We start from the raw sequence: 26,592 nt of genomic DNA on the forward strand, positions 1-26,592 counted from the left end.
TTTGTTTGCAGTGGTGTTAAGTAAGTAACTAAGTACATTTACTCAAGTACTGTACTTATAAGTAACATTATGAGGTAGTTTTTTTTACTTTACGTGTCTATTTCCAATTTACAGTGCTTTTACTTCTACTCCACTAGTACATCTTGGAGGCAAATATTGTACTGTATTGTATTGTAGATATATTTTTTTATACATTTCATTTGAAAACTTGTGAAATGGGACCTTCTGCATAATGAGTACTTTTACTTTTGGTAGGCTACTTTAAGTAGCCTACATTTTTTATGGCAATACTTTTGTACTTTTGCTCAAGTAAATTTTGAATTCCGGACTACTTATATTAGGAGTTTTTCTACATTGCAGTATTGATACTTTTACTTAAGTAAAAAATCTAAGAGTACTTTTCCACCACTGTTTGTTTGCAAATATTAGCCTACACGTGATGCTATTTCCTGCCAGTGTAAAAAGGGCAGCTGGCGACTGGCGTGTAGGCAATATGTTGCAATAAAGGAAGCAAATATTCTTTCTAAAACATGTTTGACGTCTTTCACCTTGCCACCGTCACACTTTAAAATGGTTAAAGATGCTAATGATTTCCCCAGAAAACGGTCAGTGGTTCAGAAAGCTCAGTAACATCAAAACAATTTAATAAGATACATTCAATTTCATTGTGCAACATTTGGAACTGTGCAGCTTATATGTTAACGCTATCGACTCAAACATAAGACCAAATGCCAATTGTGTCTAAATGTGCACGTGGGGAATCCCGTGCTGCTGTCTGTGAGGCTAATTGCACTTCGTTCAACGTACCTTTAGTCTAATAAATAAACATGAACTTCTCTTATGGGAGCTCTTGAACTGGCTACTTTTTTTTTGAGAAGTGGGGAAAAACAATGCTCCATAAGACAGTTACTTTTATCAAAAACATAAAACCAAAAAGCATACAAACATAAAAAATAAAAATAAAACTAACAATTTATAAGCACCCTGAAAACACTTAAATGCAAACTTCTCCCGCTTCTGTGATGGCTTATTCATGAAGTCATACATTACCACTGTTTTCCCCCAAAGACATTTGCATAATGTGTGCAGTAATGAAATTGAGAGAAAATTAAGAAGATGGATGGCAAAATGTCCTCATCATAGTAGCATTCATGTCAGTCCTTCAATACACCCGTCCTCCTATAAGCTCTTCTTTGGACACACAACAGAGCCGTTCTTTACTTGATATGAAAGGACTGGTCCGTCCCCAGTTTGGGCCTTGTTTATCTGGTGTCATATTCTCACATATGGGCCTATGGAGCGTGTGGTTTGAGACCACCACAAACATGGGTAACTTGGTACTGTATAGGTCAATGGTTCTCAAACGTTAACATTTCAAGGTCTCCCCTTAAAGGGGAATTTTCCCCCACGTTTTTCTTACCTTTTCTAAAAATCCGTAACTCCATCCCGGGTCCGCCACAGCTAAAAACGTGCGCCTATGGTCCTTGCACTAAATCGCGTATTTTAATAGCTTTTTTTTTTGGTTTGTTTTTTGGTGAGATCTGACGTTCATAGTGACAGAACACTATGCAACGTGATTGTCTTGAATGCGCCCCCACCAGAAGTCTCGCTAGACGAGATTTCACGAAATCTCGTCTAGGACCATAGGCGTGCGTTTTTAGCTGTGGTGGACCCGGGATGGAGTTATGACATTTTTCTACTGTAGCATTCATCCTATGATATCATAACATCATAGAAAAAGTACGAAAACCGTGGGGAAAAATACCCCTTTAACTCTGACAGTTTACAAATGGAACCAAATGGACCCTGACGGGTCCATTTGGTAAATGGAGTTACAGACCTGCAATCAGAGTTACAGATCTGCAAGGGTACATTTAGACCCCCCTAAAGGAACCCTGAGAGTCCCTGCGTTCCCCTTTGAGAACCACTGCTGTATAGGTCCTTCATGGGCGTATACCGAGGAGATGATGATGATGGTGGTGATGAGGTGATTTCAGGCCAGAAGCGGACAGACCTGAGCCATCCGCCCCCCCCTGGCCTTTCTCCACCCCTTTCTCCCTCTCACTTTCTTTCTCCCCCCGTGTCCTGTCTCTTGTCTGTCGGTGTTGTCAAAGACTTATACAGTGCATGAGGCCGTGACGGGGTGGAAAGGCGTCACGGCTTGGCTGTCCTGCTCCTGAAGGTGATGTCACAGCTGTGGGGAGATAGAGCACTGCCACTGGCTGGCGGCCATGTGGCCCCGGTCACATAGGCCGACGTGGTGCCGCTGTACCCCATGTAGGGCGACACTTGGGTGGGAGGGTGGTAAGGAGGGATGCTGGGAGCTGTGACATAGCTGTTCACTGTGGGCAATCCACTCAGCGTCTATATACCGAAGGAAGAGAGAGTTTGTTAGCGAGTGTAGCTCTACTGTGAATCTCTAAAGAAATTGTTTAAAGGGATTTTTTTGTTTTTGTCGCATTCCTAAGCCAATAATTTGATCATCAGCGGCGGCTCAAAGTGTCAACTTTGAGTCTCCTAACGTAGACATTAGCATCTTTCCGCCGGTCATCAAATTATTGGCTAATGAATGAGACGAAAACAAAAAAATCTCCATGAATTCAAGTCTCCATGGGGTGACTAATCGATAGAAAATAAGTATTTTTTTGGGTGAACTATCCCTTTAAGGGCTTATCTGGTACTTTGTGTCAGACTCTCTGACATTCTGCTTTGAGAAGATACTTGGTTTTGGGACCAAGTTCAGTTAAAGGCCCACTTCTCCCATTTTCGACCAATCTTCATATAGTAAGTCCTTGTTAATGCTCATTAGATGACACCATTTCAGTCTGCTCGCTCTGCAGAGGAGGAGTGCTGTGGACAGTTCAGAAACGTGCCAACCAGTGACATCAACCGCTAGGCACATTTGATCATTTCAAACAAGATTTCAAACTTTGTATTTATTTTGTATTGATGAACAATGGTTTCTATTTCGGCATGCTAACTTTCCAGGAAAAGGAGAGAGGCTGTAGTTTCCCCACACGGAGGGGACTGTTTATGCTGTAACACAGCAGGAATTGAGGTGGTGGGGGGCATAACCAAAATACCCCCCCACCCCCACCCCTCGCCCGGTGTATAATTCCCCATGATGATGTCACTGGTAGGTAGGTTTCTGAACTGTCCATAGCCCTCCTCTGAGATGCAGAGCGAGCAGACGAAAATGGTACCATTTTATAAGTAAGGACCAATTACATGAATATAAGGTTGAAAATGAAGTGCTCCTTTATCCTCGCAATGTGAATTGTCTTCCTAGTTCGGAAATTAGGAACCACATTGCACACAGAAAAGTCTTCACTTCCATTCGAGACTGAAGGTCCCATCATTAATGTGTCATTTACAGTTTACACTTTGGACAGTGATTTGGAAGTGAGACGTATGTGCTCGCACAAACAAACACACACACACACACACACACACACACACACACACACACACACACACACACACACACACACACACACACACACACACACACACACACACACACACACACACACACACACGACTTGACTTAGTAGCTGCAGTGTGCACTGTAAAATCCTCAGTGTAAATTTAACTCTGAGTGTGAAAACGTAGGCTATACCTGTAAGGGTGAGTGGAATGCAGGAGAGAGGGCAGTGGAAGAAGAAAAAGTAGAACAGAACTAGAATATCTCACTGCTGTCTCCTGATTACTCATTACTCAAATCTTGGTCATTTGATGTATTTAACATTTTCCTGAAACCCATTCATGTGCTGAGCAGCTCTAAACACACAGACCCGATTCAGAACCACGTAGCAAAAATCCTCAGTGTTAATTTGACTCAATTGACCTAAATGGTAACACTGGGGGGGTTTGCTGTGCAGTCTCTAAATTAAGAGTTGGTTACAAAATACCACAATTTGAAAACAGTCAGATCTGCACTTGCCAAATGAAAGTAAAGCTTATTGGAGTAATACGTAAATTACTGGCTCTCTTAAGGCCCCTGTCAAAAATAATAATAATAATAATAATAAATATATTAAGAGATTTGAAAGTGCAAGTCACTCTTTCAAGTGAAGGCTTCTTCTGAAATTGATACATGCCGTTTTGGAACATAACTCTTCAATTTCCTAAATATTATTGTTATGATCGTAATGTCTTAAAAGTTGACTCTCTGGAGATGCAGGGTTCTTTCTACAAAAGTGGCAAAGAGCCATGCCAGATGATGGGAGACAGGGTCGGGTTGTTGGGGTTGGGGGCACCGGCGCACCGCAATACAAATGTCACAAGAGATTGGGAGTGAAAAGACAGGAAGAGTTGAAATATGATCGAGAATGAGGCAAGCATGAGGCTTTCACCATGAATGGTCTAACGTTGCTGGCGGAGCGACAAAATTTAACTGGAGGAATTCAACAAAGCATTTCAACATTGGGGCAGAATTTCTATTCCTGGGTGGTCTATGACTACTGACAATCACTGGTGGAGCTGCATGCTTTTTTTCTGTTCCTCTGTCCTGTTTGACTAGGATTTGCTGGCATTATGCTCAATGCTAAGGTGTGTGTGTGTGTGTGTGTGTGTGTGTGTGTGTGTGTGTGTGTGTGTGTGTGTGTGTGTGTGTGTGTGTGTGTGTGTGTGTGTGTGTGTGTGTGTGTGTGTGTGTGTGTGTGTGTGTGTGTGTGTGTGTGTGTGTGTGTGTGTGTGTGTGTGTGTGTGTGTGTGTGTGTGTGTGTGTGTGTGTGTGTGTGTGTGTGTGTTCACGCATCTGTCTGGGGGTGTTTATGTGTGTCAGTTGGTGTGTTTGGAAGTTTGTGCAAATTGATCCGATTATGCAAGTTTATTCCACAAAATGCCAAATTGACTTTAAATGTTTTACATCATTTATCAAAGTCATAGATTTTCAAATAAATAACCCCCTAAGCTGTTTTCATGAAAGAAATTAAATGATATAAATGTGTAGATTGTTTAGTAGAGTTGGGGAATTAGTTGGCCTATTAGCACAATTTCATGTTTTATATGATAACTTTTTTAAGCGTATTCTTTGAACGGCCTGTAATCAAGGTCATGTCATCTTTGGCCTATATTGCCATTAGGCTAGTTATTTTTCAATTTAATCGAAATTATTTTGTTAATCGAGTTATTTCTATGTCCCTTAATTGTCACAAATAGTATGAAAGCCTGATTTAAAAACTCGCAGTAACGGCAAACAAACTAATGGCAATGTGAATGTTCACCTGAATGTCAAGACAAACACGCTTGCATGATTGACCATAATTAGACCGAGGAAAACTCAAACCACGCCTGAGAAATCTTTGTATAACCATGTCAAATGTGGCCATAATTATTATATATATATGTATTAATGTTTTATTGATCAGCTAAATGTGGCGTTAAAGCATGTTAATCTAGGGAAATGGCAACCTAAAATCATCTGCTAAAAATTTAGTTTATTTGAAAACTCACATTTTAAACGGTGTCTGCCTGATATATATCTTTTCAGTCCTTTGGAGACACGGGGACGGAAAGTGGGCATTATGAATGACTTCCGAGCCGCAGGCTCTGTTTACATAGACTTATGCGCATACATTAACCCTGAATCGAAATTTAATGATCCAATTCTTCTTTCAAATGAGGATCGTCTGATATAGTCCCATGGGCGCATCTGATTGCAGTGCCTCTTTTAGGAAACAGGCCTTACAGCCAAACAGCCATTCGGCGTTTAGACTGGGGCTATATTTGCGACTTCTCATTGGGCCTTTAGAAATCACGCCAAGAGACACAAATGACCTAGAACATCTTTCGTCACCCTACGTTCTCGTTTAGGGCAATAGAGAAAAATAAGCTGTATATTAGTTTATAAGCTTGTTTGGGTGTGTGGATAGTAGATGTCTTGTGAAACCTGCGTCAAAGAATTGCTATCAGATATAGCCTAGTCATACAACAAGCAGCAATATCAATATATCATACAACACATGGGTTGGGAATTTATGTCTGTCATTTTCTCTCAGTCTCACCCACTCACTTATTTCTGCACGCACGTTCTCAAATGTTGCACACATACGCCTAATGCTAATAGGTCTAATAGGTAGGCAACATTGCAGCAGATAAAATGGCTGATGCAAAAGGGCCAGATTTTATGGCTATATGCCTTTTTGAGAAATAGTTGTTGCAACATTCTTGTTTTGCCGTGAAATGCAGTCTGTAATTTATAGTTGTTCTTTTCTGCATTTTATGCTTCACTATAACTCGTTGTTCTGTATAGTTTGTAGGCTAACCACTGAGACCGTTTGTCTTCAGTTGTGTCTTTGTGCCCTTACTTTGAAGAAGGCTTCACACGCCCTCAATGTCTGAATACTGTATCTGTTGCTTTACGTTGTTTTAAATAAAATGAGCGTAGAAACCAAACTATATGCGGCTTGAAATAGTTTAAATGGTTTTGTCTCCATCAGGAATCGCGTGCCATGGGAATTAAAAAGAATGTGCCAACACATGATGTTCGCACACGCGCGCATTCATAGTTGAATCTATGCATACTGTCACACTAACACACACGCGCGCGCGCACACACACACACACGCACAGCTGTCATCATAGCCCGCCATTTGTTGCCGTTTTCACAAAATCTAGATAGCCTTTATGATGTTTTTTATACAGGCATGTGCCGCTGACATAAATGTAGCCACTGATCAAAATTAATTCAAAATCTAATCAAAAAGCTTCTGGATTAAACAAATAGGCCTCCCCTGACACTGACACAACAAGGTTAAGATACATTTATTTCCAGTTTTCGTTATTTTAACAGAACAGAAACGTGTCAGTTGTATTTAAAAAATAATAATAATAATGCGGAAGCTATATTAATAGCAGTTTTTGATATGACAATGGCTGGTAATAAAATTATGTTGACTCTGCTTAATTTCCCATATAGGCCATTTGAATTAGGCAAGCAATATGTGCACATTTACAACGCTCAAAATATTTAGCCCATTTCACAGGACTCCTCTTAGAACATATAAATATTATCGTTTTTAATTTATTTTTATTTTTTACAAATCTGGTAGTCAAATGACGCATTTTGGCGCCAACGGAATTGTTACGACGTTGGCACTGAAACGTATCCTACAGAAATGCAGCAGAAAACCGAAAATAAACACGTTGTTGTGGGTGGGGCTGGGGGGGGGGGCTTTCATAATGTCTTATTATGTAGATAAATAATAACTCTTTCACTTTAGGAATTGTTGGTTATTCCTTCAAAATAGGCTGCAATTAGTTTTGTATTAAAATGTTAAAATGTATGAAAATAAAGAATGAAAAAAGTATTTAGAATTTCTTATGTTCACTTATGCAGTCGTGAAGGATAGTCCATAGACCAAAGCCAACACACATAGACAGGAACAAATGACAAAGTTTGAGTGCATGCATCCACTGCAGAAGGAATGTATTAATATCGTGAGACAATTTTCCAGGCCATATACTTATTATTAGATCATTAAGCCTGGCATTAGGATCGTAGCCTTAATTACCAGGCTCTTCTACTGCCCGTGTTTAACACCAGGTCTCCATGCTAAAGCATTTAGTCCTCGAAAGTGGAACCCTACATGAGAGATGTCCTTTTTGTTATACCTGTGTGTATTTTGCTTCAGGTTCTAAATGCCACGCCAATGACGCCATTGACTATATTGTAGAGCTTGCTGGAGGAAAATTAGTCCTGTTTATTAGCGCTCCATTCTTCTAGTTTGGCACTGGGAAAGGACGGACTGTCACTAACTGGGGGCAAAAGAGAGACAGACAGAAGATAAGGGAAGTCAGAGAAGATAAAGAAAAGACCTGCACACTTTCTAGTTCTCATGCATTTATCTTTGCAAATCCACAGGCCCAGGTCTGCACCCCATGCATGCCAGACTACCATAGCTCTACATACCGGGCATATATATAAGCTAACATGTTTTGCTTGACTCATTTGGCATTTTCCCGCACGAACAATAGACTGACTAGTTCACGTTCTATAGTAAGTAATATAGTAAGCATCGTTTCCGTACAAAACAACAGAGCTTCCATCCCTGCTGAAATCAAAACAACAGAGCCTCCATCCCTGCTGAAATCAGTGTGCGCGAACGTGCGCGCGCCCCATATAGCCGCGCTGATCAAACTGAGAAGGCCAATTCATGAACGGAATGCAGTAAGACGACCCTTTCGTGTAATAGCCAGGAACATTTAGCCCACCAAACGCCTTCCTGTGGGGGGACAAATTAGATTTACTTTAACCGTTTCCCCCTTTGTGCGTGATGGATATTATATTATACACGGCTCCCAACGTTTAAAGAATGGGGAAAAGCAAGCCCACCAGTGTTGAAACCTGATGCGACTCAAGAGTGTCTTATTTAATATCCTTGTTCCTCCTACTTCTCGAAAATATATTTTTCGATAGGCCTCTAGTACTGAATTCACCCACAGCCATTTACTAACTAGACTCTAGTTACGAGAGTGTGTGTGTGTGTGTGTGTGTGTGTGTGTGTGTGTGTGTGTGTGTGTGTGTGTGTGTGTGTGTGTGTGTGTGTGTGTGTGTGTGTGTGTGTGTGTGTGTGTGTGTGTGTGTGTGTGTGTGTGTGTGTGTGTGTGTGTGTGTGTGTGTGTGTGTGTGCGCAAGTGAAAACACCTATAGCCTATGATATTTAAATCATGTAGGCCTAGTTCTGATTTTTACAATTAACAGGGTAATAGGCACGCTCATACCTGTCGTTTGCCATAAAAGTTCAGTTTTTTTTAATGAAATCACATGGCTGGTGAAATGATTGTGACGCTAAAAGAGATCTCACGTCATGTGTATGGTATACTTATTTCGGCTTTCCGAACCTGCCGCAAACATCTGTTAATAATTTGGAAATGCATAAATTGTTTAGAAAGGCAGCCTTTGAGAACACATTCCTCCCCTTGCCATTTCTTGTTCGGCATGAAATATCTGCCTCGCATTTGAGAGACAATGTGTTGTTTAGACTGACCGAGTTAAGTCTGCATAGAATTGCCGAGGCCTCCCTGTCTGTCTGCTGGGCATGTTTCTGCAAGGCACTGTCATGCTATAGGTCAGTGGTTCTCAACATATGGTTCGGGATCCCCAGAAGGGGTCCCCACATGATTGTGGGGGGGGGGGGGGGGGGTGATGACAGATGACAGTGAAGTGACAATTTAAGGACTTTTAAGACCTTTTTGATACCTTAAAAAAAGTACCATTACAGCATCAAAAGTAATCAACAAACTATAAAAACTGGTCAAACATTGGCCGAATTGTCAAATAATATAAGAAAGAGGCAAAACATTTGAAAATAGCTGATCTACAAGCTAGATCGGCTATTTTCACAATATTTATCTGGGGGGTCCTGCAGTTCAAATATGATTATTTTGGGGGGGGGTCACGGCCTTTAAAAGGTTGAGAACCACAGCTATAGGTAGGCTATAGTCTATCTCCTGACAGTAGCACGGGCCCTCGACTGACAACACTTCCCTTGCTGCCACAAGAAACATTGTCTCAGGAAAAAAAAGGTTTCACAACAACTTGTCTACCATTAACAGTGATTTATGGAGGATCCTGTTTCACTGTTTCCAAAACAGTTGCGGTGCTATTGAGTGCAAGAAGAAGTTTTATGGCTACCTGCATGTTAGGCTACAAATATGTGTATCTAGTATCTATGCGATCAAAATTACCTTAAAACATGAATCTTTACCGCACTATAGCAAACAGTAGCTTATCATAGACCAGACTCGACTGAAATCCCTTTAAAATCGAAGAGTATATAGCCATACTTTTGAATATGCAGCAGTGGTGGAAGTATCAAAGTATCAATACAATGTAGAAATACTCTGTTACAAGTATAAGTCCGGAATTCTAAATTTGCTTGTATAAAAGTATTGGTACCAAAATGTAAAGTACCAAAAGTACTCATTATGTAGAATGTCTCATTTGACAACTTTTCAAATGTAGGCCTATAAAATGTATACAAGTATTTTTAAAATAGCAGATCTACAAGCTCACAACGCTTCGTTGTGAGCTTGTAGATCGGCTATTTTTAAAGAGCTAAAGTTTAAATAGGGCTACAAATGGTTATATGTAGTCTATGTTAATCCAAATCTACAAAGTAACTAGTAACTTTTCTAATAGTTGTAGTGGAGTGAAAAGTACAATATTTGACTCTGAGAGTATGAGATGTAGTGGAATAGAAGTAAAACTATAACTAATTTGAAATACTCCAGCACCTCAAAATTGTACTTAAGTAAATCTACTTAGTTACTTTCCACCACTGATGTTAACAGCGCTAACACAAAATGTCTGGTTCATGGCAAACTCTGTGCACACACACCTAATTCTGATTCCGTTCACCTCGCCACTGCGCCCTGCTTTGGTTTGTCCACCCAATATTCCACATCCGCTTCTTAATTATTACTGCAAGCTGAACCATCTGTTTCTATGCAAGACGTTTGAACTACAGTGCTCCTCGCCTCCTAGCTTACTTTGTCTTTCACATCACTAACAAACCGGAGGTCAGATATTATTTGGTCTCACTCCGTGTAGAGGCCTACACATCCTATCAGCTTTCGAGCGGTTACTTTAGCCAAAGTTTAGCGTCTACAAAGAGACGAGTACTGAAAAACTGTTATAACGCACATACAACACACCCATAGCAAGAACACACACACACACACACACACACACACACACACACACACACACACACACACACACACACACACACACACACACACACACACACACACACACACACACACACACACACACACACACACACACTATGTACGCACGCACAAAGCAAGCATGCGCACAAAAACCTTAGAAATTACTTTATGCCCTTTTCGCTGTTAGAACCCCAAAAACACAATTATTTTCCAAAGGTAGGCAACAACATGCTTACTTTGTTGCTCTGTAATCGACCGTATCCCAAGAATATCTGTTACCGAGTGCGAGGAAGGCCATATCCTGTGCATAGCCATGTGTCCGGGAAGGGTGGGCATGCCAGGGTTGGGTACCTTGGTCCCCGTGGCACCGATGGGAGATGGATACGAGTATATGTGATTGTACGGTAACGTGGGCTGTGGTGGCGGGTGAGGAGCCTGCTTGCTCGACTCGTAGTGATTCTGCTGGGACAGATTCCCAATCTTGTTGCGGAGGATCCGACTGATGGAGCTGACGGATGGCAGATTGAACTTGTCGCAAACCCCGTCGGCGAGTAGTCTGTCCCGAATCTCCCAGGCAAAAATCCCCGGGTCTCTCTGCTTGTATGTCCGTATGTGTTTGACCACCGTGGGCGTGGTGACCCGCGGCTTGCTGCCTCCGATGGCCCCCGGGAGAATAGAGCCGGTCTCGTTGTACCGAGCTAGGATCTTGCTGACGCAGCCGTGGGAGACCCGGAGCTGCCTGCTTATGTCGCACGGCCTTATTCCCAGCTGGGCCAGCTCTACAATCCTGAGCCGGATGGCATTGGGTAGTGGTCGGCCGTTGACGAAAACACCACCCAGCTGGTTCACCTCCCCGAAGGCCGGTTCTGGTATAACCAAAAAAAACACACAAAAGAGAACAAAAATGTAACACCATCATCACGCCAAGGCCTCGATTACAGTTTGCCAGTATACTTGTAGGCTATACAGCGATTATTACACTTTATTACGTCTGCCATGGTCGCTTGAGGTGGTGACCACTGACCAGTTTATACATTTCAGTGTATATCTGTTATAGGCTAAACTGAAGTTAATAAAAAGTGAGTTACTATTTACTGTTATTATTTTTGGCACGGTATCTCAAGAACCTTATATTCTTGAGCGTCATACTTTGAAGTCAACCAGGAGCAAAGCCCATGTAGTATTTTGGGTTTTTAATAAATAAATACATTTCAACAAAAACACCCTCTAGACAACAACGGTCTTTATCAATGTATTGGTGATCTAACCAGATATATTTCTCACAATGTATAATTTTGGAGTTTATGGTGTTTTTGGATAACCTATACTGTTTTACTGTTGCGTGCTTGAATAGACAGCGGCCATTGCCAACATTCAAGCATAATTGATTCGTTCAACAATGCGTAACAGCCTTCCTCCTTCAGCTAGATTACATCGTGAGGAAATCGCAACGGTGCGAGACAAATATGCCGCATTTTCCACCTTGCCGTTTGCATGAAGTTCGACCGATGGTCGGGTCGAACTTCACGCAACGGCAAGGTGGGAAATGCCGCACATATTCGGTCACCGATCGCTCCTCTCCTCCATCCCCTGACACCCAAAACGATCAAACGTCAAACTTACCCATTGCGTTATATCCACAAATGATGAACGCGGTGTCGCAGTCACCTCTCCCGTGTGGGTACGCTCCTGTGTCCAGTGTTGCGAGTGTCCAGAATGCTGTCAAAGAAAATCCCCTCGTGCGCCACGGGTACGATAAAGAGCGAGAAGGAACAAATTCGCGATCTGTTTCCTGATGGTCTGGGAGACAGGCTTACATTTCAATCTGCAGAAACCATGGGCTGGACTTCCAACACTTTTCCCCGTCTGGCAGCGCCGGTCCGCCAATGGAGTGTCGAGATCGCGCACAGCCGCTTTTCTATTGGTGCAAAACTTTGACATGACATGTGCCGTGCACGGGCTTCCCCCCCTCTTCCATCAGAACCTGAGCGGGGATACCACGATGCATTGCATCTGTTATTCACACAGATATAGGGTAAGTTTAATACAAATATCCAGGACTGTGATTCTGAATATGAGTCAGATCTTCACTTGCAAGTACACAGTCGAGCATTCAGAAAAGAGCTTGGCAAAAGGATGAACGGTTAGTTTCGAGTACAACATAACTTTTAGAAGGTTTACAAACCATGTGTCCATGCGTTTGAGGGCCATTGTATTTCAAGACATGGCCAGTATTCCCCAGATGGATTGGGTATCCGTTAATCATCAACGAGCGAATGACAGACTTTATTAGACACATATCCAGTCATTCCCATGATGATATGTTCTAAACACGGCCATCAAACGGTAAATATCATGAACCCTCTGGGAAAATCGTTCTGGACTATATGAAGCTTGGAATGACTGGAAGATGTGTATATAAATTAGGTAAGACATAGGCCTATTATATAGGACTAAGTTGTACATTGCGCGCGAAAATTACGCATTACGCGCAAGGTTTCTACCCAGAGACAACATTATTTTGGCCTGTTTCACTTCATATTAATTTGTGCATGTAGGCCTAACGGCTGACATTTATTCTCGATTTTTGTTACGTATATAGGCTTAAATCACGTTCCGTTGCTCATGTCAAAATGTCGGTTTGAAAGAGCTTCAGAGAAAGACACTCAACTGTCAGCCTGCATTCTCTTAATTTTTATAATTTTTATAATTACGCGCACATTATCACCGTGTCATCGTCACGCTAAAATCATAATGATTGAATGAAATTACGAAACAGTTTGATTCTTGTATGTTTAAAGCACAGTAACGTGTATAATGTGTTGTGGTGGTCATTGTGAATGTGAAAGTATCTTCACGAGGAATTAATTTAGGTCATTACTGTTCGACTGCATGGCCTAGACTAGACCTTTGCATGAATTCGTCGTTCTATATAGACATTCCGCACGCAAGAATTAAGGCACGCGTGTCTCTGTCTGTCTACAAGAGAAATAAACATTCACTAGGTATAGCCATATGAGCTGCTTCTTTCTCTCCATGTCATACATGCGCTGTTTTCCCCCATGCCACTACAAGAAAAGGGCCACGTAACAGCAGTGTATAAGCTTCGCTCATGCCATAGATTTCAGGGGCTCAACAACACTACATAAACACCAAATCACTCGCATAGCCTATACTGCAGTTGTAAATATTAATGACATCTTCGGATAATCGATAGGCTTTAAGTGGCAAGAGAGCAATGGAGTCCAGGCCTCGCAGACTTTGTTGCCATCCCCTGCATGGCGCTATATGGGCGTTTGAGGGGTCGATCCCCCTGGCCCCACGCTCCCATGCCACTAATGCGTCAAGCATAATGTTTACCATTGGGAAACGTGCTCAACTTGTTTCCATTGAGGTGCTTCCGGTGGCTGAAATAACAAAAGGTCAACTCTAGGGATCAGAGGTCCCGATGGGCACTATAGATCTCCCAGGTTCGAAATAAGCTATGCGGGATAATAAGAAAGTACGACAATTGGGGCAACAGGTCGAAGCGGACAGAACTGCACTGTTATTGCACACCTGAGACAAGGGGCAACAATAGGACGCTTATATGCCATTACAACTCGGTTATATGCAGGCTACACATTTTGTCCATACACGCTTCCCTGCCAATGAAAAATGACCAAAATGAACAAAGAAATTGGAAATTTGTTTGGTAAATAAGGTGCACAATTAAAAGCCTTATGTGCGTTTTACAACTGCCTTGCTCATTTGAATCACAAATTATCACTTTCAGAATAGTTTTTACAAATGAATTTTTGTTATGCTCCACCATGGTAGACTTTATAGTGTCTGAATTGTTATTGTTATTATTATTAGTGTACATTATTGTTATACTTAAAAAAGCCAATTCCATGTTATCAAATAATTAGGCTATATTGGATAACTATTGATGATCATGGGGCATCGCATCGGGCAAGTCAGGCACGCGAGTTTAACCAAGCAAGAAAATGCCACGTGACACATTATGTCCAACATTTATTCGATGCTTAATATTTACAGTGGATTCATATCCTTTCGGTTAAATGACAATTTATGCGACTGAATAATTCAGTTGAATTATGTCTCATCTAATGGTTCATTTACTCAACAGAAAGGCCATCAGTAAATGCTATAGATAGATAGGGTTGTCATGCTGCTCACACAGTGAGTCCACTCAGCCAAGACTGTCCATGTCGAATTGAATGGTTATACTGCCCGTGAAGGCAACGCATCACTTGTGATCTATTGATTGTGTAACAAGGAGCGGTGAGCAGGCTTAAGTCCTCGACTACAGCGCATTATTTCCATAGACGGAATTATTGTGTTAGTGAGTTGGCCTATATTTGGTTTCTTCTTTTATATGTATTTGGTTGCGGACCCCCCCCCCCCCCCCCCCTCCCATCTCAAAAATATTTTGTGCCAGGTAAAAGTATAAAATAGGCCTATATTTGGTGTCTTCTTTTTTTCTTAATATGGGAGAGAAATAAACACAAATTTTGATTTAATATTCTATTGACATTTTTTAAAGTACAGCAGTACAGCAGGTCTGCCGCATATTTGCTGCAGTCAATGGCCATACAAAGCCCCCCTATTGCCCCCGTGTATAAGAAGATTTATAATGCCATTTGGACGTTCAAGATCTATTTTGAAATAAAAGTGCCTTGAAGTGTAATAATGTTGAATTTGCAAATAAAAAAAGTATACTCCAAGAAGATAGGCCCATATCAATTGATTGTTGACCAGGATATTCAAAAATATGCAATCGAACAGAACAGTTTGCTTAGCAGACTACTTTATTGTCTACAAAACAAAACCCCTGCAATATTTTAACTGATTTTAAAAGATATATGTCCTGTCGAGCAGGCAGCCAAGGGGGCCAACAAGCCCCCCTCTGTAAACACACAAATGCGTTCCCATGAGAGATCTGTATGATTTTTGGAAACGGCATGCGCGCAAAAATGACATTTGAAATGTGATGCCATCACAGCTCCAGTGCACATTCCTAATCCACGTCACATGTTTGTCTAACTTGAAATTGTTTAAGAAATATACTGCTCTGATATTTTTCTGTCAGCAGTCAATTCTGAACTGTTTATCCGTTACAGCATCCAGCAGCAGTGGCGAGCCCCCCCCCCCCCCCCATGTTCAAGTTTATCCAGGAGTGCACCATGCATTTCTTTTATAAAGTCGCTTCTATACTCAAAATATCTTAAATGTGACAGAACAAGCTGAACTACAATGACTAACTTGAACACGAGCGATCGTTAAGACATGAGTGACCGTTCAATATCCAATTTAACTATTGGGAAATTCAATTTATAAAATCAGCAATATTGCTTATAACAATCAAGTTCAATTACACTGCAAAGACCCACACTAATATGACAGCATATAGGCCTCTGTGTACATTGGCTCATCCTCTTCATGTGTTATGGTGCACATAGGATAAGCGTGCATTCTGGGGCTTTGATCCTATGTCATTCATTTTCTGTTTCCCGTTTTTCTCATGTTTTCTCTCTCTCTCTCTTTTCAAAGAAAAACAAATCTATATAACAAACAAATCTAAGCTATATATCCCAACAGGATCACCGTGCTTGCATGTGTGTCTACATTGAGTGCGCTTCATTGCCTCGATGTTTATATACCTTTTCAGTAAAACAACGTAAAGTGTATGCATGCTGGTGCTTGGCTATAACATTGTTTTCATGGGCTGGAATCCTTATGCTGACTCGGGATGAGGCAAATTAAGTTGCAGCTCTTTGTTCTCAAGTTGGTGTGTGTTGGACCGTCAGATTGTCGGATCTCTATAAGATGCAGCTCCAAAATGGCTAATGATGGCAATGATGATAATGAGGATGGTGACGTGATAACGATCTTTGATGTATGTACGTCTACCACTTTCTCTAAGTTTATAATGAATTTGTTAATTTAAATTCCAGTCCACTGACGATGCGAGAGTATGGATCTGCGTGTTAATGCAAAGTTTTAATAACATAATGATAAATGGTAAATGACGGGCTTCCCCTTTCCTTTGTTTTGCTGTTGGATTCAAGACGCCATGAAGTCTCGTTTGGGACAGCCCAAAGACGACGATGAATGATGGCAGCAAATTGCACAAAGCCCAAATCTAATATTCTGAGATATAGGCCTGCAGGCTGCGATTAATATAGCCTATACTCTTACCTCTACTATATATCTTCTCTTTCTGTCCCTAAGTGTCAGACTTGTTTCTGGTTATATTGTGTTCAGTGTTCATCCTTTTCAGCAGGTGAAGTTGGTTGTTTTACTGCAGTTAAGAACACATAGCCTACACCAGTGGATCTCAAACCTTTTCATGTCAAGGACCCCCAAAAAGATGTGCATTTGGCTGCGGACCCCCCATTTCCAAAATATTTTGTGCCAGGGATTTATCAAAAATTGCAGATCTACTACAAGCGGCACTCGCGCTATGAGCTTGTTGTATATCTGCTATTTTTTGAATAGCCAAAGTATAACATGGTTAAAGTGGTTAAAATGATTGTGACGCTGTATTAACTAACCCTGGGGGTCCTCGCCCGGACCCCACTTTGAGAGCCAATGGCATACAAGATATATAGCGCACCAAGCCGTGAGAATCCCTTTAATTATGGTCGTTTTCTAGCAGTGGGCCTGTGTGCCCATAGGCCTGCTTTACAGCAAGTAAAACAAATCCGGAGCCGGGGAATTCGCTTGCCTCAGGAATTCGTTTAAGTCTGTTAAAAAAAAAATGTGTAGGAAGTCTACAAATTAGGCTACACAGTAAATTAACAACCTTCCCACAAATATCCAGATATCGACAATTGCTTTAGGGGGTTAGCATGAACAATCAATCTAATCAGAGTCCGACCAATTGCTAAACGACGCCAGTTCCTAATTTCGTTGCGTCGCCAAACTTGAGTGAAATCGTGTCAGAATAGAGCCTACGTCGAGATCGAAATGTTGTGCGCTATTAAATATTTGACCATATTCTACATTATTGTTGTATCAATATGCATTCAGGTTATTGTTATGCCACCTGTCAAAGCGTATTATCGTGACGCACTCATATGGATGCATGCAGGCAGGCAGCCCTATTTGAATGGTTTTTGTTAAGAAGTCATATATTTAAATTGAGAATGAGCATTATTCGTCATTATTGTCCCTTGACTGGAAATGGTCACGCTCATCTTTTAAAAAAAGGATGATGATGATGATGATGATGAGGATGATAAATCGGGATACGTTTTAATAGCCATGTATAGGCCTATACGTATACGTTGAAAGATTTTGAATTGGTTGGTTGCATGTCGACGTTGATCTTGGTGATGCTAGCCTTTAATATGAGTTATTATGCTTGTTGTCATAGGTCTTATTATTATTCCAGTAAGCCATATTTCCCTGAACATTTTATAGGCATAGCCTGCCTTTACAAAAGACATAAATTGTGAACAACTGTCCCTCGCGGGGAAGCAGCACGTTACGTATAAAGTGAATGGATTCTTTATACCAGTCCTTGGATAAATACTGGAAGATTAAAAAAAAAAAAAAACTCAATTAACATCTTATAGGTCAATTTGCCGCGAATATATGCATGTGTTACCGATGCTGGGCCGTTGCGTTGTTGTTGTATAGGTTACACGTGAACGCATGCGAATGCGTGCTGAAGTGGGTTATTATCATACAAGGACATCATGTTATTGGCCCAGAGAAAACACGATTTGTCATGGTAAGACATTGATGACGCTAAGTAGCAGGTCACGGCTCAAATGTCTGTCTCAGCTGTAATTTTACGGAACTTAACATTTCAATAGGCCTTAGGCGTCATATTTCTGTCAGTTGTTGCCATATACATATACAGGCTACCATTTAAATTGGTAGACATATCTATTACAATTTAACGGAATATTTGTATCATTTGAACTGTTATTAGGATAATTCAATATGGTTTTATAGAGTGATTTGTTGTTTATGGATTATATCTTACCCCTTTATTGAAAAGATAATAATAATTATTATTATTATTTGTATTTGTATTTATTTATTTGTATTGTTAATATATGCCCTTTCCAGTCTGCAGTTTCCATTGAGCTTGCATTTCACATATGTTGTATCCATCCAAGTTAGACTTGACCATAATAAACTCCATCTGCTTGAAATTCATTGTAACCTGATAGTATACATGGATTTGTATCAATTGGGCTAAACATCAAAAACGCATCAAAAGCGCATCTTTTATCAAGAGGCAGCTTAACGGAATTGGCTTGAGACATATAGGCTACTGGCTCTAATCCTCTCAATGATTCCCTTTTCTGGGATTCCCCCAAAAACATCATTTGGTGTCATGGATGCAATGTTCCTTTATCCCTTGGATTCTCACAGATCTCCAAGGAGTAAGATACAGGGTTAAAGCAGTGATGAATAAATGTTGCAGTACCCAGTTTGCTGCATTATAGCCTGTGGGAAGTTCAAATAACCACTAATAGGCTATAAGGAGGTGCAGTAATTCTTATTACAGCAAAGGTTACGGAAGGCCAATATCTCATATAACGGCTTGGGCTCCCGTCATCATGCTTAAGCACGAATCACATAGAACATATTGAACTATTGTATTTGCGTTGCTTTTGGAAAATGCCCTATACCTTCAAATCCTTGTTGAAATAATAACCATTGATGACTCTAACCTTTTATCGTCCAAATGGTGGTGACGCCATTAAAGGCCTTTACAGGTTAACACTTCTCAAAGGTTGAGTGGCCCTGTAACTTTAGTGCACCCTTAATGAGGACGAACGCAGGTTAACGACGTATGTAGTCGTGTTTCAGAGGCCAGGGCCGGGTTTCACGTGAGAGGGACAAAAGAAACAATATTTACGACACTTTTAAGCATCCATCACTCTTGACATCTGTTCGTCTGGCACCTGGAGTTCATTAGTATTAAATATTACATTCCACTCTAATTTGGAACCTTCTTTGTCCTGTCTGACCAAGGACACTGGAAAAACTGAGGAATCTAATAGCCTGCATTTAGTGTGCTTTTATATGTCATGATATTGTCATGAAAAAGCATAAATGTAAATACAAGCTGATATTAAGGCAGTTGAGGAATCGTTGACTCACAATTTAGGAATGTCAATATTAATATTTTTTCATTCATTAAGATTCATGCTCAAACACAAGACACATTTCTGCAGTGACACATTTTTGGTCAATGTTGCAGCAGCAGGGCACACTTTGACGTTTTTAGACAGTGCACTCGCAGAAGACACAGTAAAATCCTCAGTGTCTGAGAATAGCCAACTGTTACATATATGTAAATTATCATTAAATATGAAAAATCTAATTGTATTATATTTTCAACAATTATACAGTTATAAAGATGCCTTTTATTCAGGGAAAAGACATTAGGGTATATATCATCCATTAGATTTTTGGGGGTGATGAAATCTGTAGGAATTATTAGGAATGTTTGTCCATCACTTGCCTTCTAACCTTGTATTACAGCTTGATATACCTGTATACCTTACTAAGAGTTGTATGGGCCAGTATAACCCCATATCTCCCTAATACAATTCAGAAAAGGTTTGTTTCTAACTACTAAGTCCAGGAAACCATCTTCATCTTTATTTTATAAACTCAAACAATTGACAATTTTATTTTATATAAACATTATTCAAATAGCTGTGAAACAGTGTTTCCAATTATATTTCCAATGAACATTTCTTACTTTCATTCTTATCCAATTGAGAGACAATGAAGTCATACTGTACTTCTCTGTACTGCACTTCTATCCAACACACCCACAGGGGGCGATATTCAATCAAATATAGAGGTGTATAACTATAGAACACCACCCTACACCTGATAGACACCCCGCCCTCACTACCTTAAAATTAAGAGGCATTAATATAAGCACCCAAATGGGGAAAAGTGTAGCCTCAATCCTGTGCTTTATTTGTTTAAACTTGGTTTTCTTTTGACTTTTTTGATTGAGTACATTTATATAATTGCATGCCTCACTCTATATTTTGTTATTTTTGCGTTATCTTTTTATTTATTGTTAGATTTTTAGGTTGTGGTGTGCTTCATAAACCCTAGATGGGATTCTTATCTCACATGCACATACACTTCATAAAGTACTATATTTGCAATGTTTTAATGTGTGTGAATAAAAAAAAAAAGTTTAATAAACAACGATGGGTTACACACATGCTTGGAATGCTAAGAATCACATGTATAGGCCTGCTGTCAACAGAAATTGTTTGCATTTTGCAGGATGTATACAGTATGTAGCCTACTGGGTAACTGGCAATTCCCAAATGAATCATGTTTAATTTCTTTACAGGTGAGTTTGAGGATGGACTGGAAAATGTGTCCTTGTGTCAAGCACCCAGTCAGGCATGCAGGGTCCTTGCAAAATGGTGTTCCATGAAACAGCAGCCGCTTCAGAAGGATGAGGAACAGGTACAATGAGGTGAGTCAATTTTTATGACAACCCACAACCAACAACACATTTTCCAGTGGTTTTGTATAATCATGGTGATACACTCAACATTGTTCTGGGCAATAGTGATATGGGCAATACTCCCAACAAGCAGCAAACAACTGTGGCAAAGTTTCCATATTCAAACGTTTTTTTGGTAACAACAATGTGAATAAAACAGTTGAAGCAGTTGTCTGCAAAATGAACCAGTCCCTTATTAGAACTACACAGTGCTGTGTCACTGATTCAGTGCTGACAATCCTTGATCAGACTTTGCTAATACTATATCCCATAATGTTGTGGCGCCATCTACTGGTAATGTTGATACAAATCCCATGATCTTCTCCCAAGTTGAGGTCTTCTGAAAACATATCACTTAATCCCAGTTTGCATTACAAATAAAAGGCATATCTCAGACATCATTGAGGGCCCTTGGAATCTCTTAACCCTCAATCTGAGCCATGTGTTCCAGTCCTTATTTTACTTATTAGCTGATGATGACGTTCCACATACTTAATTACCTAATTAATACCTAATTAAATTACATATTGAGGTAACAAATACTATTTTCCAGTTTAATTAATTTCCTGACTGGCTGGCTGAATTTGCAGGTCTTTGCATGTTGAATGATTGGGGATGGTTAAGGGTTATGGGTTATGCATCAAGATGAATAGATAATTGGCTAATATCCTTATCCTTAACCTACTGAGGAAACCTCTGCCTGTCTTTCCGTCTAGGGTTGACCAATTGATCTGAACTTGCACATGGGCATTGACCATTGGCATGAAGAGAGCAAAGAAGCCACATTTTTACATTTCCCAATAAGCTTTTTTTTTTGTGAATGGTCCTAACAGGCTATGGGATCTGTAGTCGTGGTTGCGTTGCGGTCCCATAGCATAGCATTGTATTTGGTCTCCCTGCTCTTCTATTGAGACATTAACATCCTGTGTCTAGGTTGGACATGACCTTTGACACGATCAATTTCAAGCAGGCAGGTTCTATTTGCTCAGTGGTAAATAAATTCAGCACTTGCGCAGGAGACCTGGGTTCAAATCTGGGGTAGAACAGGAAAGTTGGCTTATGCAGTTTTAATCTTAACCTGATTTGGAAAACAAACCACAAAATCAGCCTATGGGTTGATTTTTACATCTTTTTGTGCTGGAAAATAGTCAGTCTACAAGCTCACAATCAACATTTTGAAGTGTTGCGAACTTGTTGATGTGCTATTTTTGGTGCAACACCAGCATGCAACCAAGTCAGTCTGTCAACATTAAAGGGTGGCCTCAAGGGGGCAGTAGAGCACCACACACACAAAATATTGACCTGAAGTCAATGGTGGGTGCTGTGCTTTTGGACTTTAGCGCAGCATTTGATATAATAGATCATGAGTTGCTGCTCAGAAAGTTATCAGCATATAATTTTAAAGAAAGTTCTATTGGATTAATGAATAGTTATTTGGTTAACAGGCAACAATGTGTAGTGTTTAATGCTACATGATCAGAGATGGTGACACCTCAATGTGGTGTCCCCCAGGGAAGTTGTCTACTAGGCCCATTGCTTTATTCATTTTTTTGTTAATGATTATTTACCACATGTACTAAACAGTGCATGTATGGAAATGTATGCAGATGACACTACAATGTATGTAGTATCAAGTGAAAATTCTGTTTCTGTTAATATGTTGTTGCAACAAGAGGAGTTAATGCTGGTTTCTAACTGATGGGTTAGTGAAAATAGGCTAAAGCTGAATGTTTTAAAAACAAAGAGTATTATGCTGGGTTCTAGATATATGCTGAGATCTAATCCTGAACTAAGTCTTGTTTTACAAGGTGCTGTTATTGAACAGGTTAAAGAGGCCAAATTGTTGGGCGTGATTATTGATGAAACACTGTCTTGGACGATGCAAATTAACAAAATGGTGAATACAATGAGTTGTAACATTTCAATGATAAGAGGAGGAGTACATCTGTTGACTGGTTCAACAGTTAAACTTGTGTTACAATCACCAGTCCAGTCTTTATTATTGCCCAACGGTTTGGTCCAGTGCTTCAAAAAAGGATTTGGACAAACTTCAGCTCACTCAGAACAGGGCAGCACGTCTCGCTCTGCACTGCTCTGGGAGGAGTAGTGTTGAGTGGATGCATGCTGCACTGTCTTGGGTACTACCTAGAACTAATGCACTTAAGAGAACAGAACAGTAATGTATAGAGCAGGAACATATTGGAATGGGCTACCGCCACATATAATAAGGATAGACAATAAATCAAGCTTCAAAAAGAAAATGAAGGAAGCTGTGAACTATGATTAATTGTATATACTATTTTATTTTATTTTTTTGTAATTATTTTTGTTTTGTTTGTCATTTCTTGATTTGCAAACTAAAAGGTGATATACTATGTAATCATTTGTAGAATTTGTGAAGATCAAAATCTTTTTTTTTTTTGTTGGTTGCTTTAACTATGCAATGGTAGAATTACATTGTATCATGTTTTAATTGTATTGTGAAGTGTGAATGTTTGGACCCCAGGAAGAATAGTCTTCACTGTGGTGAGGACTATTGGGGATCCGTAATAAACTAAACTAAACTAAACTCACTACAAATTTGCAGCACAAAGTGTTTTGTTGTGCCCTTTAGGCCCACACTGCACAGTTCAGCACATAGGGGTCTAAAGTGAGCTTGGGTGGCTTCAGTTCTCAGTGAGTACTTCCAAGCACATCTACTGATCTACATTCGTGCAGATGTTTTGTTAAATTATACTTTGTCCAATTAGTCTTTGGCTAATCCAAATGGAAGGCAGTGATTCATAGTTATACGTTGTTGTATTTCCAAATAGTATAATGACCCTAAACTTTACTTTATATAAATTTTACGTCAGAAATGGACTGTTCCGACATCTTGGACTGATGTTTAATCCAGAAGCACCAAAATGAATATTGTTCACAAGTGGGAAGAATATGGACATGATGATCTTAATACTTTTCACCAACAGGTTACTTATTTATTTAGTCAGCCTGTATATTTCCTAGATTGAACGAGTATATCTCACTTTCACTTAAATTATTTTTCAAAAATTGCAAAAATGTGCAGATCTACAAGCTCACAACGCTTCGAGGCACATTGTGAGCTTGTAGATAGTTGATTATTTTTAGCCCAAATTTGGCTATTTGTGTGTGACCATGATGAATTAGGGTATTAATTTACTTAAATTTGACTAATTAATTTACTACTTGATTGCATTTTATTTTTAGAATGAAGAGCAGTTACTTATGCTAAATAGTAAAGACCCTAAACTTTACTTTATATAAATTCAACGTCAGAAATGGACTGTTCCAACATCTTGGACTGAGAGAAGCACCAAAATGAATATTGTTCACTAGTGGGAAGAATATGGACATGATCTTAATACTTTTCACTAATGGGTTACTTATTTATTTAGTCAGCCTGTATATAGATTGAACATGAGCTTAAAGTTTGGTCTTTTCATTTTGAGCAAACAATAAATAAAAGTCAGTTCATTTTAATGTACATTTTAATCTCCTTCAAACAAAGGAGACATGCTGTAGGGTCTTTGTTCTGCTCGTCATAAGAAGATGACCACGCCACAGTTCAATAATCTTCTTCTGACCATGTACTGTAAGGGTACAGTTGACTGCCCAGATAAAAAATACCATTGGCTTAGGAATGTATAAACCACTGGATCACTGCGTAATAAAGACAGCATGAGAATTTAGTAATCCTTACCAGTGAAGATGTAAATATCTATTATCACTTTATTTAAAATAAATGCTGGTTTGTCCCTGGTGCAATTCTTCAGGGCTTTAGGGTGGTGACTAATGAGGATTACAAGAAAATGCTATTTTGCAACTCATGATGCCGCCTTTTGCTGACATTGCCACCTTTGACACCTTCTAATGAATGGGAAATGTCAAGTGGTGGCATTCCTTTGTTACTGCTCATCATGCCAGCCACCTTTTCATTGTACCAGTTCTGTGTGGTAACAAAAATTACACAGTACAATCCTCAGCGTTAATTTAACTCTGAGAGTGTACAAATGGAACCAAACGCAACTCTCTGAGTTGACAGGCCCATTTGTACACTCTCTGAGTTAAATCTTTTAGACCTCCTAAGTAACCTTGCTTCACACACACACACACACACACACACACACACACACACACACACACACACACACACACACAGACACAGACAGACACACAAGAAAGAAAGAAAACAATATATATCCCCAAAACGGTTACCTTTCAAGAAATGGAAAACATAGCAGAATAAATGTAGTTATTTAGTCACAAGCTCTTGTTAATACTCGTCATTGGTTCAATATTTATAAAACCCACAGACAGACCTAGACATTTTCAAAAAATTGCAGATCTACAAGCCCACAACGCTTCGCAGCACATTGTGTGCTTGTAGATCGTTTAATTTGGCTATTTTTGTGTGACCCTGTAGTATGACGAATTAGGGCATTCATTTACTTTCATTTGACTAATTAATTTGACTTATTAATTAACTACTACTTGATTGCATTTTGTTTTTAGAATGAATAGCAGTTACTTATGCTAAATAGTAATGACCCTTAACTTTACTTTATATAAATGAAAATGGACTGTTCCAACATCTTGGACTGATGTTTAATCTAGAAGCACCAAAATGAATATTGTTCACTAGAACAATATAGACATGATCTTAATACTAACAGGTTACTTATTTATTTAGTCAGCATGAGTATTTTCTAGATTGAACATGAGTAACTGAGCTTAAAGTTTGGTCTATTCATTTTTCTTGAGCAAACAATAAATAAGTCAGTTCATTTTAATGCATTTTAATCTGCTTTAAACAAAGGAGACATAGGGTTTTGTTCCGCTCGTCATAAGAAGATGACCACGCCATACTCCAGCACTTATTTGATTTGGCATGCTGCACATCAGATATGGCAACCTCTCTTATAGTGTCATATTAGAATGTTGTTCAGAGCAACCAGTGAACCCACAGCTGGTCCATGCTCAACAGCTTCACCCATACAAGGCCCCAGTTACAGCGGAGAGGGATGTGACTGCCAAGTCATTAGATGCCCCCCACCAAAATGCTAATTGAATTTACAGGGCAGGCCTGGGGAGAGCAGGATTCCAGAGGCAGGTGCAGCCTCCATCATGCAACAGTGAGTGACCCAACACATTGTTTGAAAACCTGACAGCATTTATGAATGGCAGAGAAGAAATCAGGGGAGACATTTTGATAACAGAAGACTGAAGACTTTGTGAGAAGACTTTGTGGCCAATCATTTGGACATAATTAAGAACAGATCAACATGTTTCCATATGGCGTGTATTATAATCTTTTAGGTTATATTTAAATTTAACTATTCCCATTAAGTCCGGCAGCTAGCCAAGCTGTTTGTAAA

At 39.8% G+C, this 26,592-nt stretch overlaps 1 protein-coding gene and 1 long non-coding RNA gene across 4 annotated transcripts; one reads left to right on the forward strand and one right to left on the reverse strand.

Annotated features, from left to right (window-relative positions):
• Positions 1 to 622: 622 nt before the first annotated feature.
• On the reverse strand, positions 623 to 12,514 carry pax9 (paired box 9). Of its 2 annotated transcripts, none has more exons than XM_080413749.1 (3): positions 12,304 to 12,514; positions 10,960 to 11,546; positions 623 to 2,364 (listed from the first exon to the last, which is right to left on the reverse strand). In XM_080413749.1, exons 1-3 carry the CDS (start codon positions 12,305 to 12,307, stop codon positions 2,155 to 2,157), a joined length of 801 nt encoding a protein of 266 aa, XP_080269875.1. In that variant the 5' UTR covers positions 12,308 to 12,514; the 3' UTR covers positions 623 to 2,154. The 2 variants fall into 2 exon arrangements, with proteins under 2 accessions (XP_080269875.1, XP_080269874.1); XM_080413748.1 differs by having other exon boundaries at positions 10,917 to 11,546; positions 12,304 to 12,503.
• A 143-nt stretch (positions 12,515 to 12,657) lies between these two features.
• LOC308074337 lies at positions 12,658 to 23,688 on the forward strand. 2 transcript variants are annotated; one of them, XR_013932090.1, is made up of 4 exons: positions 12,658 to 12,715; positions 21,038 to 21,166; positions 21,913 to 22,519; positions 22,656 to 23,688. It is a non-coding gene; the product is annotated as an uncharacterized lncRNA (long non-coding RNA). The 2 variants fall into 2 exon arrangements; XR_013932089.1 differs by having other exon boundaries at positions 21,913 to 23,688.
• Positions 23,689 to 26,592: the final 2,904 nt, after the last annotated feature.

The sequence above is a fragment of the Gymnoscopelus braueri genome (assembly GCF_963280865.1).
Source record: "Gymnoscopelus braueri genome assembly, chromosome: 19".
NCBI lineage: Eukaryota > Metazoa > Chordata > Actinopteri > Myctophiformes > Myctophidae > Gymnoscopelus > Gymnoscopelus braueri.